The following is a 21,253-nucleotide window of genomic DNA, read 5'->3' as shown; positions in this document are numbered from 1 at the left end:
AAAGAAACATAATATATCTGCCATTTTTTCCTGATGCAAAATATTAGAAAAGCCATCCCATGTGGACTGGTATTTTGTTCAGCCATTATGCTTAGCAAAGTATATTTGCTCAGAGGAATTTTTTAAATGCATTTCTAATTTTTCTCATTTTAGAAGCATTTTAATCATCAGCAGTATCGCAAATACTGTCACTAGGATTGTAACAACACAATGAATACTGAATCATTTTCAAAAATCCCTGTGAGTTGCCTGCACCTGACTCCTCTGGAATGTGTTGCTCTTTTCTCAGGTTTCCGGTTATATTGTCTATCGAGAATCACTGCAGTATCCAGCAGCAAAGGAAGATTGCTCAGTACCTGAAAGGAATATTCCGAGACAAACTGGACCTGTCATCTGTTGATACAGGGGAGTGCAAGCAGCTTCCAAGCCCTCAAAGTTTGAAAGGCAAAATTCTGGTGAAGGTAATTACTTCAAGTAATGCAATAAAAGACATTCATTATCAGCTAAGCCTGCCCTCCCTTAAAGAATAAAAACTGGTTTCAAGGGAGAAAAATAATTAGAATCAATACATGAAGGATTGTCTATATCTACGTATACTCCTTATTCCAGTGTATTTATAGTCGTGTCTTCAGAAGAAGCTTATTGTTGACTGAGCACATATTCTGAGATTTGTACTTATGGAGTGAAAACATCAATACTGTAAGCCAAATGTTTGATATTTTAGTCTGTAATAGTTGACACTAGAGAGAAATGTGTGTGTAGGAGCATGAGGTTCAGGAAAGGAGAAGGCTCCTTGTATCCATATCTGAAAGAAGTTCTTTTAGATTTTTTTTCTCATTTCAAGCTCCAATAACTATCTGTCAAAAAAAAAAAAAAAAAAAAAGCTTCACGGTTGATCAGTCTTGGTTATGCAAGTGAGAAGAGCTCACATCAAAGAGGAACATAGGCACAGACATAATGCCCCATAGGACTCACATATATGTGAAAGAGCAGTAGGTGAACAGAATGACATTTCATAAACAGATTTTCTGAGGGAGGAAGCTTACTACGATAAATATTATTCATGCAAGGAATAGCCAGAAAGACAGTTCTTTGAGTTTTCAGTGTTTGTACTAAAACCACCTTGGGTGGCCACATGATTTTGTGATTAAAAATGTAAAGAAAAGCAATTAAGATTCAAACTGGGTTATATTTTACTTAAAAGAGGTGTGTATGAAAAAACAAATACCATATAGGAGGAGTAGGAAAGTCAAGGAGACAGTGTAATTTCATGGTAGGACTTCAACTGAGGCTTTAAGGGAGAGCAGCACATGGAAAAGATGGGACATATTCATTCTTAGAATTGGTCAAAACCTGTTTTCTACCAATTAAATGAAATTATAGATTCTGAATACATCAAAAAGGTATTGCTAGGCGTTTATATGCATAAAAATATTTGGAATAAAAGCTCCACATAATGCAAGAGATAACATGAAGGCCAATTTGCCCAAGTCTTGCTAAAGCAAAATTTTATAGAAAAAATTGATTTCTGGGTTAGAAAATGAAATGTCATCTTTATAACCTTGTAAATGTTTCTACTTCCTAAATGTTCTTTAGTCAGCAGTCAGGACGTTAAATGCAGAATAAATTCATTTGATTGAAATCTTTCTCTTTTGTACAGTGGAACTTACATTGGATATTTAATGTGGACTAATTTGAGTCTCCTCTGCATAACTGGGCTTTGAGTTATTTGACACAGAATATCCCACGGCTTATGGCATAGGGACGAATCAGAGGCAGAAAGTTTGAGGCACTCGTGGGAAAGGGTGGCAGCAATGTGAACTGCAAGTATTTCTAGAGAATCTGAGATCCATTTGCTAGTAGCAATTTTGTTTAGACTTTAAAGAGTTGCCTGGATCTGCGGACCAGCACAACCTCATTTAAAGCAAAAACAAGAAAACAAGACAACTGATTTCTTGTGTTCCTTTAGTATGAGAGCAATCTCTGATTGAAAAGGCAGAATTTCTGTGACTACTTACCGCTTTGGAGATTGACAAGTTGTTTATTATTACAACACTTACACACATATGTTCCAATCATGCATGCATACACATTTATATATGTGTACATTTTCCGATAAAATACAGGCAAAGTTCATTTTATTGTATTTTGCTTTATTACATTTCACAGACACTCCATGTTGTGTGTGTGTGTGTGTGTGTGTGTGTGTGTGACAAATTGAAGGTTTGTGGCAACTCTATGTCAAGCAAGTCTTTCGGCACTGTTTTTCCAAAAGTATGGGCTCATTTTGTATCTCTGTGTGACATTTTGGTAATTCTTGCTCTATTTAAAACTTTTTCATTATTATTGTATCTGTTATGGTGATCTGTGATCGGTGATCTTTAATGTCACTATTGTAATTGTTTTGGGGAGCCATAATCCCTGCCTATATAAGATGGCAAACTTAATTGATAAGTGTTGTGTGTGTGCTAACTGCTCCATGGACCACCTGATTCCCCATCTCTCTCCCACTCATTTCTCCCTGTTTCCTGAGACATAACAGTATTGAAATTAGGCCAGTTGATAACCCTGCAATGGCTTCCAAGTGTCCAAGTGAAAGGAAACTCACATGTCTCTTACTTTTTAAAAAATATTTATTTATTTTGATCGGTTTTGTGGGAACAGGTAGTGTTTGGTTACATGGGTAAGTTTTTTAGTGGTGATTTCTGAGATTTTGGTGCACTTGTCACCTGAGCAGTATACACTGTACCCAATGAGCAGTCTTTTATCCCTCACCCCCTCCCACTCTTCCCCTCTGAGTCCCCAAAGTCCATTATATCATTCTTGTGCCCTTGTGCCCTCATAGCTTAGCTCCCACTTATAAGTGAGAACATATGTTTTGTTTTCCATTCCTGAGTTACCTCACGTGGAATAATGGTTTCCAGCTCCATCTAGGTTGCTGCAAATGCCATTATTTCATTCTTTTTATGACTGAGTAGTATTCCATGGTGTATATATGTATACCACATTTTCTTTATCCACTTGTTGATTGATGGGCATTTGGACTGGTTCCATATTTTTGCAATTGTGAATTGTGCTGCTAAGAACATGTATGTACAAGTGTCTTTCTCATATAAAGACTTCTTTGCCTCTTGGTAGATACTCAGGAGTGCTATCTACCAAGAGGAAAATATTTACTTTTAGCTCTTCAAGGAATCTCCACACTGTTTTCCATAATGGTTGTACTAGTTTCCATTCCCTCCAGCAGTGTAAAAATGTTCTGTTTTCACCACATCTACGCCAACATCTATTATTTTTTGATTTTTTGATTATAGCCCATTCTTGCAGGAGTAAGGTGGTATCACATTGTGGTTTTGATTTACATTTCCCTGATTATTAGTGATGTTGAGCATTTTTTCATATGTTTGTTGACTATTTGTATATCTTTTTTTGAGAATTGTCTATTCATGTCCTTAGCCTACTTTTTGATGGTATTATTTTTTTCTTGCTGATTTGTTTGAGTTTCTTGCAGATTGGAGATATTAGTCCTTTGTCAGATACATAGTTTGTGAAGATTCTCTCCAACTCTGTGAGTTATCTGTTTACTCTGCTGACTATTTCTTTTGCTATGCAGAAGCTTTTTAGTTTATTTAATTCCCATGTATTTATCTTTGTTTTTGTTGCATTCACTCTTGGGTTCTTGGTCATGAAGTCTTTGCCTCAGCCAATGTCTAGAAGGGTTTTTCCAATGTTAACTTTTAGAATGTATATGGTTTCAGGTCTTATATTTAAGTCTTAGATCCATCTTGAGTTGATTTTTGTATAAGGTGAGAGATGAGGATCCAGTTTCATTCTTCTACATGTGGTTTACCAATATTCCAGCACTATTTGTTGAATATGGTGTCCTTTCTCCACTTTATGTTTTTGTTTGCTTTGTCAAAGATCACTTCACTGTAAGTATTTTGCTTTCTTTCTCTATTCTGTTCCATTGGTCTATGTGATTATTTTTATACCAGTACCATGCTGTTTTGGTGACTATAGTCTTATAGTATAGTTTGAAGTCAGGTAATGTTATGCCTCCAAATTTGTTCTTTTTGCTTAGTCTTGCTTTGGGTATGCAGGCCCTCTTTTAGTTCCATATGAATTTTAGGATTTTTTTTCTAGTTCTGTGAAGAATGGTGATGGTGTTTTGATGGTGATTACATAGAATTTATAAATTGCTTTTGGCAGTGTGGTTATTTTCACAATATTGAATCTACCCATCTATGAACATGGAATGTGTTTCCATTTGTTTGTGTCATCTATGATTTCTTTCAGCATTATTTTGTAGTTTTCCTTGTAGATATCTTTCACCTCTTTGGTTAGATATATTCCTAAGTATTTTATTTTATTTTTTGCAGCTATTGTAAAAGGGGTTGAACTTGGTTGTTGTTGGTGTATAGCAGTGCTATTGATTTGTGTACATTGATTTTGTATCCTGAAACTTTACTGAATTCATTTATCAGTTCTAGGAGCTTTTTGGATGAGCCTTCAGGGTTTTCTAGGTATACAGTCATGTCATCAGCAAACAGTGACAATTTGACTTCCTCTTTACAGATTTGGAAGCCCTTTATTTCTTTCGCTTGTCTGATTGCCTTGGCTAGGATTTCCAGTACTATGTTGAACAGAAGTGGTGAAAGTGGGCATCCTTGTCTTGTTCTAGTTCTCAGGGGGAATGCTTTCAGCTTTTCCCTATTCAGTATAATGTTGGCTGTGGGTTTGTCAGAGATGGCTTTTATTACCTTAAGGTGTGTCCCTTCTATGCCGATTTTGCTGAGGGTTTTAATCATAAAGAGATGCCGGATTTTGTTAAATGTTTTTCTGCATCTATTGAGATCATGGGATTTTTGTTTTTGTTTATATCGTGTATCACATTTATTGACTTGTACATGTGAAACCCACTTGACGATGGCAGATTATCTTTTTGATATGCTGTTGAATTCAGTTAGCTAGTATTTTATTGAGGATTTTTGCATCTATGTTCATCAGGGATATTGGTCTGTAGTTTTCTTTTTTTTGTTATGTCCTTTTCTGGTTTTGGTGTTAGGGTGATACTGGCTTCATAGCATGATTTAGGGGGGATTCTTTCCTCCTCGTCTTTTGGAATATTTTCAATAGAGTTGGTACCATTTCTTCTTTGAATGTCTGATAGAATTAAGCTGTGAATCCATCTGGTCCTGGGCATTTGTTTTGTTATTGTTGGCAATTTTTTAAATTACCATTTCAGTCGGACTGCTTGTTGTTGGTTTGTTCAGAGTTTTTGTTTCTTCCTGGTTTAACCTAGGAGGATTGTATATTTCCAGGAACTTATCCATCTCCTCTAGGTTTTCTAGTTTGTTCATGTAAAGGTGTTCATAGTATCCTTGAATGATCTTTTGTATTTCTGTGATGTTGGTTGTAGTATCTCTCATTTTGTTTTTAGTTGAGCTTATTTGGATCTTCTCTCTTCTTTTGTCGGTTAATCTTGTAAATGGTCTATCAGTTTTGTTTATCTTTTCAAAGAACCAGGTTTTTGTTTCATTTATCTTTTGTATTTTTTGTTGTTGTTTCAATTTCATTTAGTTCTGCTCTGATCTTTGTTATTTCTTTTCTTCTGCTGAATTTGGGTTTGGCTTGTTTTTGTTTCTCTAGTTCCTTGAGGTGTGACCTAAGATTGTCTGTGTCCTCTTTCAGACTTTTTGATGTAGGCATTTAATGCTATGAACTTTCCTCTTAGCATCACTTTGCTATATCCCAGAGATTTTAAAAGGTTGTGTCACTATTATTCAGTTCAAGGAACTTTTAAGTTTCCATCTTGATTTCATTGTTGATCTAACAATTATTCAGGAGCAGATTATTTAATTTCTATGTAATTTGCTTGTTTTTTGGGGTTCCTTTTGGAGTCAATTTCCAATTTTATTCCACCATGGTCCTAGAGAGTACTTGCTATAATTTTGATTTTCTTAAATTTGTTGAGACTTGTTTTGTGGCCTGTCATATGGTCTGTCTTGGAGAATGTTTCCTGTGCTAATGAATAGAAAGTATATTCTGCCGTTGTTGGGTAGAATATTCTGTAAATATCTGCTAAGTCTATTTGCTCTAGGGTATAGTTTAAGTCCATTGTTTCTTTGTTGACTTTCTGTCTTGATGACCTGTCTAGTGCTGTTAGTGGAGTATGGCAGTCTCTCACTATTATTATGTTGCCGTCTATATTATTTCTTAGGTCTAGTAGTAATTGTTTTATAAATTTGGGAGCTCCAGTGTTAGGTGAATATATATTTAGGATTGTGATATTTTCCTGCTGGACTAATTCTTTTATCATGGTATAATGTCCCTCTTTGTCTTTTTTAACTGCTGTTGCTTTAAAGTTTGTTTTTGTCTGATATAAGGATAGCTGCTCCTACCCACTTTTTTTGTCCATTTGCATGAAATATCTTCTTCTACCCCTTTACTTTATGAGTCCTTATATCTTATGTGAGTTTCTTGAAGACAGCGGCTATTTTGTTGGTGAATTCTTATTCATTCTGCCATTCTGTGCCTTTTAAGTGGAGCATTTAGACGATCTACATTCAAAATTTGTTTTGAGAGATAAGGTACTATTCGATTCATTTTGCTAGTTTTTTTGCCTGAATATCTTTTTTTTTTCATTTTGTTATTGTTTTATAGGCCCTGTGGGACTTATGCTTTATGGAGGTTTTATTTTGGTGTATTCTGAGATTTTCTTTCAAGATTTAGAATTTTTAGCTTTTTTTTTTTTTTTTTTGTAGGGCTGGCTTGGTAGTGGTGAATTCTCTCAGCATTTTGTTGTCTGTGATCTGAAATTGGATTTTGTGTGTGTCTGAAAAGGATTTTATCTTTCCTTTATTTATCAAGCTTAGTTTTGCTGGATACAAGATTTCTTGGCTGATAATTATTTTCTTTAAGGAGGATAAAGATAGGACCCCATTCCTTTCTAGCTGTAGGATTTTGGCTGAGAAATCTACTTTTAATCTTATAGGTTTTTCTTTATAGATTACCTAATGCCTTTGTCTCACAGCTGTTAAGATTCTTTCCTTCATTTTGACTTTAGATAACCTGATGACTGTGTGTCTAGGTGATGATCTTTTTGTGATGAATTTTCTAGGTGTTCTTTGAGCTTCTTGTGTTTGGATGTCTAGATCTCTAGCAAAGGCAGGGAAGTTTTCCTCAATTATTCCCTCAAAGAGGTTTTCCAAACTGTGAGATTTCTCTTCTTCCCAGGGAACATCAATTATTCTTAGGTTTGTTCATTTAACATAATCCCAAACTTCTTCCGGGCTGTGTTCCTTTTTTAAATTCTTTTTTCTTTGTAAAGACAAAGTCAGATTGGTTTAATTTAAAAGCCTTGTCTTCAAGCTCTGAAGTTCTTTCTTCTACTTGTTTGATTCTTTTGTTGAAACTTTCCAGTGTATTTTGCATTTCTCTAAGAGTATCTTTAATTTTTAGAAGTTGTGATTGTTTTGTATTGATGCTGTGTATTTCTCTGGATTTTTTTTCATCCATAGTCTGCATTACTTTTGAATTTCTTTAAATTGTTTTTCACCTTTCTCTGGTGCATCCTTGAGTAGCTTAATTATCAACCTTCTGAATGCTTTTTCTGGCAAGTCAGGGATTTCTTCTTGGTTTGGATCCTTTCTTGGTGAGGTATTGTGATCTTTTGAGGGTGTTAGAGAACCTTGCTTTTTCATATTGCCAGAACTGGTTTTCTGGTTCCTTTTCAGTTGGGTAGACTATGTCAGAGGGAAGATCTGGGATTCAAAGGCTGCAGTTCAGATTCTTTTGTCCCACAGGGTGGTCTTCTAATGTGGTGCCCTCTGACTTCTTCTAGGCATGGGACTTCCTGATTGCTGGACTGTAGTGATTGTTATTGCTCGTCTGGGTCTAGCCACCCAGCGGGGCTACCAGGCTCCAGCCTGGTACTCAGAAATGTCTCCAAAGAGTCCTATTATGTGATCTGTCTTCAGGTCTCTCAGCCATGGAGATGTGTTCTGGTGGAGGTAGCAGGGCAGTGAAGTAGACTCTGTGAGGGTCCTTGGTTGTAGTTTTGTTTAGTGTGCTGGTTTTCTCGACTGCTGGTTATGCTAGTGGTTGGTTGTCCTCCAGCCAGGAGGTGGCACTTTTAAGAGATCATCAGCTGATACAAGCTTGCCCTAAGGTCACCTGGATATATATTTGGGTTTCTCAGGCAATGGGCAGGGCCATAGAGCTCCCAAGGGATTATGTCTTTTGTCTTCAGTTACCAGGGTGGGTAAAAAAAGACCATCAGTTGGATGCAGGGTTAAGCGTGTCTAGGCTCAGACTCTCCTTGAGCAGGGCTTGCTGTGGCTGCTGTGGGGGCTAGGACTGTGGTTCTCAGTCCAGTGGAGTTATGTTCCCAGTGGGATTATGGCTGCCTCTGCTGCATCATACAGGTCAGAAGGGAAGTGGGGAAAGCTGGCAGTGACAGGCCTCACCTAGTTCCCACTCAGCCAGCAAGGCCAGTCTCATTCCCACCACCAGCACCGAGTTTATCTCCAGGCAGCGTTTATCTCCAGGCAGCTCGTGAGCAGAGCTGAGATCTTGCCCCAGGCTACAAGCCTCCCCACTGAGAAAGCAAGCAGGACTTTCAGGCTCCACCCCTCCCCACCTGCCATGGCCTCTGTGCTCACATCTGCACTTCCTGTTAGCTCCAGTCACTGCCCCCAGATTCTGCCCATACATGTTTATGCTTGGTTGTAATTATTACAAAGTTCATCTCGAAGTTTCCTTCTCTCTGTATTCCTTCACCAGTTCCACTGGTAGCCTCCCCAAAGACCCCTGTGAGACAAAGTCAGAGGTGGTTTCCCTGGGTACTGGGAGTACCCACAGGTCTCTTCCTTCTGCTGCTTCTACCTTTATATTTTGCTCAGCTTTCCAAATTTGTTTCAGCTCTTGGTAAGGCCAAATCCTTCTCTCATTTTATTAGTCTATTGTCATACTGCTATAAATAAATACCTGACACAGAGTAATTATAAAGGAAAGAGGTTTAATTGACTCAGTTTCACAGGCTTAACAGGAAGCCTGTCTAGGAGGCCTCATGAAACTTACAGTCATGGCAGAAGGCAAAGAGGAAGCAGGCACCTTCTTCACAAGGTGGCAGGAGACAGAAGGGTGAACAGTGAAGGGAGAAGAGCCTCTTATAAAATCATCAGATCTCATAAGAACTCACTATCGTGAGAACAGCATGGGGAAGCTGCCCCCATGATCCAATTACCTCCCACCAGCTCTCTCCCAAGAAATGTGGGTATTGTGAGGATTATGATTCAAGATGATATTGGGGTGGCAACACAGCCAAACAGTAACATTCTGCTCCTGGCCGCTCCCAAATCTCATGTCCTCACATTTCAAAACACAATCTTGCCTTTCCAACATTCCCGCAAAGTCTTAACTCTTTCCAGCCTTAACCCAAAAGTCCAAGTCCAAAGTCTCATCTGAGACAGGGCAAGTCCCCTCTGCCTAGGAGCCTGTAAAATCAAGAGCAAGTTAGTTACTTCAAAGATACAATGGGGGTACAGGCATTGGATAAATGCTCCCATTCCAAAAGGGAGAAATCGGCCAAAACAAAGGAGCTACAGGCTCCATGCAAGTTGAAATCCAACAGGGCACTCATTAAATCTTAAAGCTCCAATATAATCTCCTTTGATTCTGTATCTCAGATCCAGGTCACGCTGATGCAAGAGGTAGGCTCCTATGGTCTTGGGTGGCTCTACTCTTGTGGCTTTGCAGGGTACAACACCCCTCCCACCTGATTTCACAGGCTGGCATTGAGCGTCTTCAGCCTTTCCAGGCACACAGTGCAAGCTGTCAGTGGATCTATCATTATGGGGTCTGGAGGACGGTGGCCCTCATTTCACAGCTTTACTAGACAGTGGTCCAGTGGGGATTTTGTGTGGGGGCTCCAACTCCACATTTCTCTTCCACACTGCCTTGAGGGCTCCACCCCTGCAGCATACTTCTGCCTAGGCATCCAGGTGTTTCCATATATCCTCTGAAATCTAGGCAGAGGTTCCCAAACCTCAGTTCTTGACTTCTGTGCACCTGCAGGCCCAACACCATGTGGAAACTTCCAAGGCTTGGAGCTTACACCCTCTGAAGCAATAGCCTGAGCTATATGTTGGCCCCTCTTAACCACGGCTAGGATGTAGGGTGCCAAGTCCCAAGGCTGCACAGAGCAGTAGCAGGGCCCTGGGCCTGGCCCACGAAACCATTTTTTCTACCTAGGCCTCTCGGTCTGTGATGGGAGGGGCTGCTGCCATGAAGCTCACTGACATGTCCTGTAGACATTTACCCCATTGTCTTGGTGACTAACATTCAGCTCCTTTTAACTCATGCAAATTTCTGCAGCCAGCTTGAATTTCTCCCCAGAAAATGGTTTTTCTTTTCTTTCTTTTTTTATTTTGAGATGGAGTTTCGCTCTTGTTGCCCAGGCTGGAGTGCAATGGCATGATCTCAGCTCACTACAACCTCCGCCTCCTGAGTTCAAGCAATTCTTCTGCCTCAGCCTCCCAAGTAGCTGGGATTATAGGCATGTGCCACCATGCCCAGCAAATTTTGTACTTTTAGTAGAGACGGGGCTTCACCATGTTGGTCAGGCTGGTCTCAAACTCCTGACCTCAGGTGATCCACCTGCCTTGCCATTCCAAAGTGCTGAGATGACAGGCATGATCCACCATGCCCAACTGGATTTTTCTTTTTTTATCGCATCATCGGGCTGCAAATTTTCCAAAACTTTTATGCTGTGCCTCCCTTTTAAACATAAGTTCCAATTTCAGATCATCTCTCTCAAGTTCAAAGTTTCACAGATCTCTAGGGCAGGGGCACCACCAGTCTCTTTGCTAAAGCATAGCAAGAGTGACCTTTGCTCTGGTTCCCAAAAAGGTCCTCATCTCCATATGAGACCACCTCAGCTTGGACTTCATTGTTCACATCACTATGAGCATTTTGGTCAAAACCATTCAACAAGTCTCTAGGACGCTCCAAACTTTCCCACATCTTCCTATCTTCTTCTGAGCCCTCCAAACTGTTCCAACCTCTGTCTGTTACCTAGTTCCAAAGTCAATTCCACATTTTCAAGTGTCTTTATAGCAGTACCCAACTCTCTGCAGTACCAATCTACTCTATCAGTCTGTTTTCACACTGCTATAAAGAAATACCTGAGACTGGGTAATTATAGAGGAAAGAGGTTTAATTGACTCACAGTTTCTCAGGCTTGGCAGGAAGTATGGCTAGGAGGCTTCATGAAACTTACAATCGTGGCAGAAGGTGAAGAGGAAGCAGTCACCTTCTTCATAAGATGGCAGGAGAGAGAAGAGTGAGCAGTGAAGTGGGAAGAGGTCTTTAAAAAGTCATCAGATCCTGTGAGAACTCACTCACTATCACAAAATCAACATGGAGTATCCGCCCCCATAGTCCAATCACCTTCCACCAGGTTTCTCCCTACTCACGTGGGTAATATGGGGATTACAATTCAAGATGAGATTTGGGTGGGGACATAGCTAAACCATATCACCTGTGATCTAGATTTTCAGGTTCCCCAGTTAGGATGTATGTTCGAGGGTGGATCTTTCCCCCTCACACTTTGGCCACTCACAGTTTTTCAACTGTCTCACAGAGATTAGAACAGCAGTCTGCTTCCTTCAAAGGGTCTGTGAATTCTTTCGGTTTTCCTGGTGTGTTCCTGTAGTAGTTCTTGTAGCACAAGTTCACGGTGCGAGTCTCCACATGCTGTTCCATTGTCCAAGTGGGAGCTGCAAGTTAGTCCTGCCTCTTAGCTGCCATTTTACTCTGGCATCTCCACATGTCTCTCACTTTCAATCAAAAACTACAAATGATTAAGCTTAGTGAGGAAAACGTGTTAAAAAACAAGACAGACTGAAAGCTGGGCCTCTTGTACCCAAGAGTTAACCATTTTGTGAATGCAAAAGAAAAGTTCTTGAAGAATATTGAAAGTGCTACTTCAGTGAACACACAAATGATAGGAAAGCAAAATAGCCTTAACTTATTGCTGATAGACAGAAGGTTTGAGTTGTCTGGATAAATGATCAAACCAGCTATAACATTCTCTTAAGCCAAAGCCCAATCCAGAGCAAGGACTTAACTCTCTTCAATTTTGTGAAGGCTGAGAGAAGTGAGGAAACTGCAGAAGAAAAGTTTGGAGCTAGCAGAGTTTGGTATATGAGGATTAAGGCAAGAATCCATCTCCATAACATAAAAGTGCAAGGTGAAGCAGCAAGTGCTGGTGGAGAAGCTGCAGCAAGGGATCTAGAAGATCTAGCTAAGATAATTGATGAAAGCGGCTACACTAAACAACAGATTTCTTTTTGTTTTTGGAGATGGAGTATCACTCTGTCACCCAGGTTGGAGTGCAGTGGTGCAATTTTGGCTCACTACGACCTCTACCTCCTGGGTTCAAGTGATTCTCCTGCCTCAGCTTCCCAAGTAGCTGGGAATACAGGCACATGCTACCAAACCCAGCTAATTTTTGTATTTTTAGTAGAGATGGGTTTCACCATGTTGGTCAGGCTGGTCTCGAACTCCTGGCCTCAGGGAATTTGCCTGCCTTGGCCTTCCAAAGTGCTGGGATTACAGGCGTAAGCCACTGTGCCCAGCCCAACAGATTTTCAGTATAAGCAAAACAGTCTTATATTGGGAGAAGATGCCATCTGGGACTTTAATAGCTGGAGAGGAGTAAATGCCTGCCTTCAAAGCGTCAAGAACAGACCGAGTCTCTTGTTAGGGGCTAATGCAGCTAATGACTTTAAGTTGAAGCTGGGGCTCATTTTTCATCCCCTATGGCCCTTAAGAATTATGCTAAATCTACTCTGCCTGCACTGTATAAATGGAATGAAAAAGTCTGGATGACAGCACATATTTTTACAGCATGGTTTACTGAATGTTTTAAGCCTACTGTTGAGACCTACTGTTCAGGAAAAAAGATTCCTTTCAAAATATTACTGCTCATTGACAATGCACCTGGTTACCCAAGAACTCTAATGAGATGTTTAAGTAGATTCATGTTGTTTTCATGCCTGCTACACAACATCTATTCTGTAGCTCATTGTTCTATGTATAATTTTGACTTTCAAGTCTTATTACTTAAGAAATATACTTGTAAGCCTATAACTGCCATAAATAGTGATTCCTTTGATAAGTCTGGGCAAACTAAATTGAAAACCTTCTAGAAAGGATTCACCATTCTAAATGCCATTAAGAACGTTTGCGATTTTTTTGAGGAGGTCAACAGATTATTATTAGCAGGAGTTTAGAAGAAGAAGATTCCAATCCTGATGGATGACTTTGAGGGGTTCAAGACTTCAATGGAGAGAGTCACTGTAGATGCGTTAGAAATAACAAGAGAACTAGAATTAGAAGTGGAGCCTGTGGGAGGCCGAGGTGGGCAGATCACGAGGTGAGGAGATCGAGACCAGCCTGGCTAATACGGTGAAACCCCGACTCTACTAAAAATACAGAAAAATTAGCTGGGCGTGGTGGCTGGCGCCTGTAGTCCCAGCTACTTAGGAGGCTGAGGCAGGAGAATGGTGTGAACCTGGGAGGTGGAGCTTGCAGTGAGCTGAGATCACACCACTGCACTCCAGCCTGGGTGACAGAGTGAGATTCCATCTAAAAAAAAAAAAAAAAAAAAAAAGAAGTGGAGCCTGAAGATGTGACTTAATTGCTGCAATCTTGCAATCTGATGATCAAACTTGAATAGATGAGGAATTACTTATATGAATAAGCAAAGCAAGTGGGTTCTTAAGGTGTACAAAACCTTAGTTGATAAAGCAACAGGAAGGATTGAGAGCATTTACTCCAATTTTGCCAGAAGTTCTGCTGTAGGTAAAATGCTATTAAACAGAATCACATGCTGCAGAGAAATCTTTTGTGAAAGGAAGAGTCAATCAATGGAGCAAACTTAATTTTTGTTCCATTTGAGAAATTGCCAGCCAGGTGCGGTGGCTTATGCCTGTAATCCTAGCACTTTGGGAGGCCAAGGCGGGTGGATCACTTGAGGTCAGGAGTTCGACACCAGCCTGACCAACATGGTAAAACCCCATCTCTACTAAAAAAATACAAAATTAGCTGGGCCTGGTGGTGCATGCCTGTAATCCAAGCTATGTGGGAGGCTGAGGCAGGAGAATCGCTTGAATCCCGGGGGGCGAAGTTTCAGTGAGCCGAGGTCACACCATTGCACTCCAGCCTGGGCAACAAGAGCGAAACTCTATCTCAAAACAAAACAAAACAAAACAAAAAAGAAGCAAATTGCCACAGTCAACTAACCTTTAGCAACCACCACCCTGATCAGTCAGCAGCTATCCACACTGAAGCAAGACTCTCCGCCAGCAAAATGACTACGATTTGCGAAAGGTTCAGATGATCATTAGCTTTTTATAGCATTAAATATTTTTAAATTAAGGTATATACTTTTTTAAGACATAATACTATTGCACACTTAATAGGCTATAGTATAGCATAATTGTAACTTTTATATTCACTGGGAGACCAAAAAATCCATGTGCCTCTCTTTATTGTGATATTCATTTTATTGCAGTGATCTGAAACCACATTCATAATAATTCTAAGGTATGCCTGTAAACAAAACATTGCTTATGAGAAAAAAATAACAAATAGTAATATTCCATAGACTCTTTTTGCTGAAATAACTTTAGCTGTGTGGTCCAAGTTTCCTGCTTTTACAGATGTGAATCACAGAGTTGTCTCCATTCTCCTGGGGCTGTGCAGCCAGATATTTTGAAGCCGAGAGGTAACCATGCTTCCAGTCCAATCTCTAGCAATATTTCCATATACCACAGACAAATTAATTCTAGAGTGTAACTGCTGCATGAAATATATGTAGATCAGAAAGGGACCTCTGGAAGACACCTGGATCATTCTTCATTTACATCATTATTGGACCACAGTTAAATTAGTTAAGCCATATAAAGTGCTATCTAAATTTATTTTATAATTTTCCTTTGGAGTAACACCATTGAAAAGGGGCCTTGAAAAACAGTGTTCCTTTGCATTGTTTTTCTCTCTATCTGCCTGGATAAAATATTTGCCAGCCTGGAAAAGCTGACCAAAATAGGGCTCTGATAATGCAAGGTCTTTTAATTAGATTTTTAAAGGACTGAAAATTAACGTGTCTTATGAATACTCTGGGATGCAGCTTCTTCTTTTTGTTCCCTCACCTCACACCACCCTCAGATGAAGGGGAGTGGAAGCTTAGTTCTGTGTCCTTACCTGCTCAGCACCACCTGCTCCTCACAGTTACACTTTCCTTTCTAGTCAGTGCTGTCAGTGATGTGTATCAGTTGAGGATTATTATTATTCTTTTCTTGGTGATATTATTTTTCATATTTATTTCTATTCTGTAGAACATTTACAAACATATATTGGTTTTTATGCTATTTTATGCTGTTTCAAAAGAGGGAATTGCTACTACTACCTTTTAAATGTCTTGGGTACAGTTTCATCTTGCTGTCTGCCATGGTACCTAAAACAAAGCAGATTCTGAATAAACGAAGAAAGTTGATATCTTGATATCTTGTTTCTGAGTATGTCTGGTCACCTCCTAATTGAATACCTTGTTTCTGGTGCTACCATATTATAACTACCCTACAAGTGCTCCTAAAGTAAAGAAAAATAGAAAATAAACTGATTTTAGGAGCTTTCTGTATCAATAGGACCTGAAATAATATACAGAAATAAATGCTTTGATTCTGAGCTGCCTTGTTATTAATGATACACAAATTAGATACCAAATTTTTTGTTGTTGTTGTTGGGGAGACACTCGCTCTGTCAACCAGGCTGGAGTACAATGGTGCAATCTCGGCTCGCTGCAACCTCTGCCTCCCGGGTTCAAGCGATTCTCCTGCCTCAGCCTCGTGAATAGCTGGGATTGCAGGTGCCTGCCACCACGCCTGGCTAATTTTTGTATTTTTAGTACAAATGAAGTTTCACCATGTTGGCCAGGCTAGTCTTGAACTCCTGATGTCAGGTGATCTGCCTGCCTCGGCCTCCCAAAGTTCTGGGATTACAGGCATGAGCCACTATGCCTGGCCCCAACTGTTTTTTTTTTTTTTTGAAATGAAGTCTCACTCTGTCACCCAGGCTGGAGTGCAGTGGGGCGATCTTGGCACCCTGCAACCTCTGCCTCCCAGGTTCAAGCGATTCTCTGGCCTCAGCCTCCCGAGTAGCCAGGATTACAGGGCTCACCACCTGGCTAATTTTTGTATTTTTGGTAGAGACGGGGTTTCACCATGTTGCCCAGGCTAGCCTAGAACTCCTGATCTCAGGTGATCCACTGACCTCCCTTGGACTACCAAAGTGCTGGGGTTACAGGTGTGAGCCACTGTGCCTGGCCGGCCTCAACTTTTTAATCTTACAAATTCCCTTCTGTAAGTTGAAGAAAATATTTGCCTAAATCCCAGTTGTTTAGATTCTTAATATAGATTATGCTTTCATTACATAAATGGTTTATCCAGCTTTGAAACTGTCACTAGTGGTGAGGACTCAAGGTCAAGAGCTTTGGGTATCAAGGAAGGTGTGGGAAAACTGGGAAAGACATTTCTCCGAACATCCGACTAAGCTGGTAGCCCTGTGGAGGTAGGAAGTGGGTAAGAGGGGGATACAGAATTCTGAAAGAGGTAACGGTGGTGTGGAGAGCAGGAATACTAAAAGTCACTGAAACTTGAGTTTAGAGATCAGCCTGGGATGATATTTATAAATGTATCATTATTTTGGCTGTCAGGCATGTGAACATCCTTCCATGTTTAAGGAAGTTTCCATTGCTGTGTTTTAAGGGATTCCCTTAGAGGAGCTCAAAGTTTGCTTTTGCAGCCTTTCTTAGGGCTAGGATGTGGGCACCCCATCTAGAAGCCACCAATCAAGTGAACATGTCCCAGACATTGAAGCAGAAACTACAGTAGGAAAGTGGGACCAAGTTGAACCCATCCTGGGGGTGGAGGGAGTGGGGTGGACATGCTGGCAGCTTCCTTTAGGGCCCATGGCAGCACTTCTGGCAGTAGTCCTGATGTCCATTGTGTGGATGATGGAGTGAAAGCCTCTATCTCTGTGCTTAGTTGTGTTGGAAATGGTATCTTCAGTGGATTTGTTCTGCCCCATGATTTTGGTTGGTGCTTATGTTAGGTGTCTATTGCTGCGTAGCAAATTACCCCAACATTTGGCAACTTAAAACGTTGAATATTCCCACCGCCCCTGTAGGTCAGGAACCTGGATGTGGCTTAGCTGGGTCCTCTGCTCAGGGTCTCTCTTGAGGCTGTAATTAAGGTGTCCTCTGGGGCTGCAGTCATCTCACGGCTGGACTGAGGGAAGCTCTGCTTCCGAGATTACTTTAGTGGTTGTTGTTGGCACATTTCGGTTCCTTTCAGGCTGTTGACTACTGAGGCCTCTCTCACCTCCCTGCCATGTGGGTCTCTCCATAGCACAGCTCACAACACCTGTGTGTGTGTGTGTGTGTGTGTGTGTGTGAGAGAGAGAGAGAGAGAGAGAGAGAGAGAGAGAGATAAAGAGAGAGATGGAGAGAGAGATGGAGAGAGAGAAAGAGAGAGAAAGAGAGAGCGAGCTCCAGGAAAGGAGAGAAGTTTGGGGAAGCAAGCAAGAAGGTATAGTGTTTCTATAACCTGATCTCAGAAGTGACCTTCCATCACTTTTGCTGTACTCAGTTCATTAGAAGTGGGGTACTAGGTCCAGGTCACTCTCAAAGGGAGGGGATTGCAGAAGGATGTGAATATTGAGACAGGAGACATTTGTACTATTGTTTAGAGGCTGCCTACTGCAGTGGCCTTGCCCTCTTAGCCTCAAAGCCTGGTTCTGCCCCACCTCCCGCCCTCTGATTCTGGAAGCAATTCAGTATTTTGGTAATAAATATTCCTTTCTGCTTGTAGTAAGAAGCCTTACTAATACAGATAGCTGCTCGCCTTACTAATACAGATAGCTGCCCTCAAAGCTTTTCTCAGACCCCTGGGCCTTACCCCTGCTATCCTTTTAGTTTACATTTACTATTTTTGAATGTAATTTGAGAAATGCAGGAAAAGAAAATGTAAATTTCACTCATAGTGCTGTTACAAAGAGGTAATTACCCTTAACAATTGACCATATTTATTTTTAGACTTTTTTGCTGTTTTTTTAATCACTGAGATAATATTGTATATATAATTCTGTAACTTAATTGTCTTAATATCTTGTAAGAATGTTCCCTGTCAAAAGCCCCTCGTTTTAAAGTGTGTTATTGAGTAAGTCAGGAGTGGCCTGGTTCTCGGGGAGGTGCTCAAGCTGGGCAGGAGTCTCGCTGCATTGTCTGTGAAAGAGGGGCTTGCTAAATGCAAAGTGAGGCATAATTGTTAAGGAGGCATGTAACCTGCTTAGGTGAATAAGCTGCTCTGAGGGACATTAGCATGCTTGTTGTTGTCATAGTTCCTTTGGGCTGCTATAACAAAACCACCTTAGACTGGGCAACTTGTAAACAACAGAATTCGTTGCTCTTGGATCTAGATGCTGGGAAGTCCAAGATTAAGTTGATGGCAGATTTGGCATCTGGTGAGGGCCTGTTTCTCATGGATAGTACCTACTTTTTGTCCTCACATGACAGAAGGGGCAAGGGAGCTTGTTGGAGCCCTCATGACTTAATCACTTCCCAAATGCCTCACCTCTTAATACTATCATATGGGTGGGGTATTAGGTTCTAATACATGGATTTTGGGGGACACCAGCATTCACACCACAGCAGTTGTACATAATGGGATGGAGTGGTAGTTGTTGTGATGGGTCATCTATTCTATTTTTAAATTTTTAATAAAAGTAGAGATGGGGTCTTACTATGTTGCCCAGACTGTTTTCAAACTCCTAGCTTCAAGCAGTCCTCCTGCCTTGGCCTCCCAGACTGTTGGGATTACAGGGATGAGCCATCATGCCCAGCCAAGTCATCTTGTTTTTTGGTGGAGGGGATTTCTCACTTTGTCACCCAGGCTGGAGTGCAGTAGTACAAACATGACTCACTGCAGCCTCAACCTCCTGGGCTCAAGTCATCCTCCTGCCTCAACCTCCTGTGTAGCTGGAATCATAGGCACGTGCTACCATGCCCAGCAAATTGTTTGATTTTTTGTTGAGACAGAGTCTCATTTTGTTGCCCAAGCTGGTCTTGAAATCCTAGGGTCAAGTGATCCTCCCATCTCAGCCTCCCAAAGTGCTGGGATTACAGGTGTGAGCCACTGCGCCTGGCTCCAGGTTCCAAGTCATCTATTCTTGAATAGAAGCCTGGTTTGATTTTTTAAACTATAGTAACTCTAATTCATTCTACTTAATTGAAACTAAGAAGACTTCCCTTTTTTGAAAATCTCCACTCCCCCTTATTTTGCCCCTAATTCAAACTGTCTGCTTTCTAGTCAGTCTGAAGTAATGATTAGCTAATGATACAACATTTTATTTTCAGTTTTACTTTTCAAAATGATTTTAATTGTCGTAAACTACATGTGACCTAAAATCTAACATCTTAACTATTTTTAAGTGTATACAGTAAACCCTTTTTAAAGTGTGTTCAATACTATTAAACACATTCCCACTGTGTGCAGCCAGTCTCCAAAACTCTTCATCTTGTAAAAGTGAAACTCTATACCCATTCAGCAACAACTCCCGATACCCTCCTACCTTCAGCCCTTGGCCATCACCATTCTACTTTCTGCCTCTATGAATCTGATATAAATGGAATCATACAATACACTTCCTTTTATGTCTAGCTTATTTCAATCAGCATAATACCTTCAAAGTTCATTCATTTTGTAATATGTACCAGAATTTCCTTCTTCTTAAAGGCTAAGATTCCATTGAATGTACATACACATTTTGTTTATCCTTTCATCTGTCAGTGGATGCTTGGGTTACTTCCACCTTTTGGCTATTGTGAATTTATTCTCATTTTAAAATGGGATGTTTTGTTCCATTTCAGGGTAAGAAGTTGCCTTATCATCTTGGGGATGATGCAGAGGAAGGAGAAGTTTCCGATGAGGACAGTGCAGATGAAATTGAAGACGAGTGCAAATTCAAGCTCCATTATGTAAGTTGCAGACATGACCATGTTTTTTATCCCTGATATGCTGTATTACAATGGAGTTCCAAGTCGCTACTGTGTTGGAGGCCTCACAATTACAGTGGCTGTGGTGTAGAAAGGATATTCATTGAAAATTACTTTGTTTGCTGGCACACAGACACTCAAATGTTTGTTGAATGAATGATTCAATGATTCTTGTGTCTGAGTGTTGAAAGGAATTTTAGTGATTAATTCATTCAACCCTCTCTCCAGGGATCAATTTCCTGTTACAGATTCAAAAATCAAATTGTGGTTGAAAAAGTTACTGTCTTTGGTAATAAAAGCTGGCTTTACTTTAGCGTTGCCTTCCCTACCTCATGCTAGTAGCCCCACCATGCTCCCTGTCAAGGCTGGCTGGAGGAACCCCACCTGCATGTGGGCCTGCTTCTCTGGGATGCCCATCCCCTCTTTAAGAAAATGTACCTTGTACCAGAGGGATTTCCAAGCCCTTCCAGACATGGACCTCTTCGCTAAATCTTTAATTTGCCAAGTCTTCAATAAAGTGGCATAGAATAGTTTCTTACTTGCTTGGTGCATCAGCCCCCTTTTCTAGATGAAGGAGCCTCCTTTGTAGAAAAGCATCATTCAGGCTGGGCGCGGTGGCTCACGCCTGTAATCCCAGCACTTTGGGAGGCCGAGGAGGGCAGATCATAAGGTCAGGAGATCGAGACCATCCTGGCTAACACGGTGAAACCCCGTCTCTATTAAAATACAAAAAATTAGCCAGATGTGGTGGTGGGCGCCTGTAGTCCCAGCTACTCGGGAGGCTGAGGTGGGAGAATGATGTGAACCCGGGAGGAGGAGTTTGCAGTGAGCCAGGATCACGCCACTGCACTCCAGGCTGGGTGACAGAGCGAGACTCCATCTCAAAAACAAGAAAAAAAAAAGAAAAGGAAAACATCATTTAGCCAGGTGATCCAAGGGAAATTCAAACCTGAGAGAAATATAAGACTTAAAAAGATGCCTCATTGCTCCTTTTTATAACTCATATGATTGCTAGAATCACACAGCAACCTGAGAGTAGCACACGCTGATGATAGTTTGGTATAGAATTTTATTTCTACAGAAAAGGTTAGTCCTCTAGACATCAGGACTATGATTCTGCCTTCTTAAAAA

General features: G+C 40.7%; 1 protein-coding gene across 1 annotated transcript in view; it reads left to right on the top strand.

Annotated features, from left to right (window-relative positions):
- PLCH1 (phospholipase C eta 1) overlaps positions 1 to 21,253 on the top strand; it is a 227,451-nt gene that overhangs the window by 167,160 nt on the left and 39,038 nt on the right. The window contains 2 exon segments of the mRNA XM_017847382.1: positions 290 to 461; positions 19,997 to 20,104. Coding sequence (XP_017702871.1) covers positions 290 to 461; positions 19,997 to 20,104 — 280 coding nt within the window.

This window comes from Rhinopithecus bieti, unplaced genomic scaffold, assembly GCF_001698545.2.
Source record: "Rhinopithecus bieti isolate Rb0 unplaced genomic scaffold, ASM169854v2 scaffold_28987, whole genome shotgun sequence".
Classification (NCBI taxonomy): Eukaryota; Metazoa; Chordata; class Mammalia; order Primates; family Cercopithecidae; genus Rhinopithecus; species Rhinopithecus bieti.
This window is presented reverse-complemented; position numbering and strand designations above follow the sequence as displayed.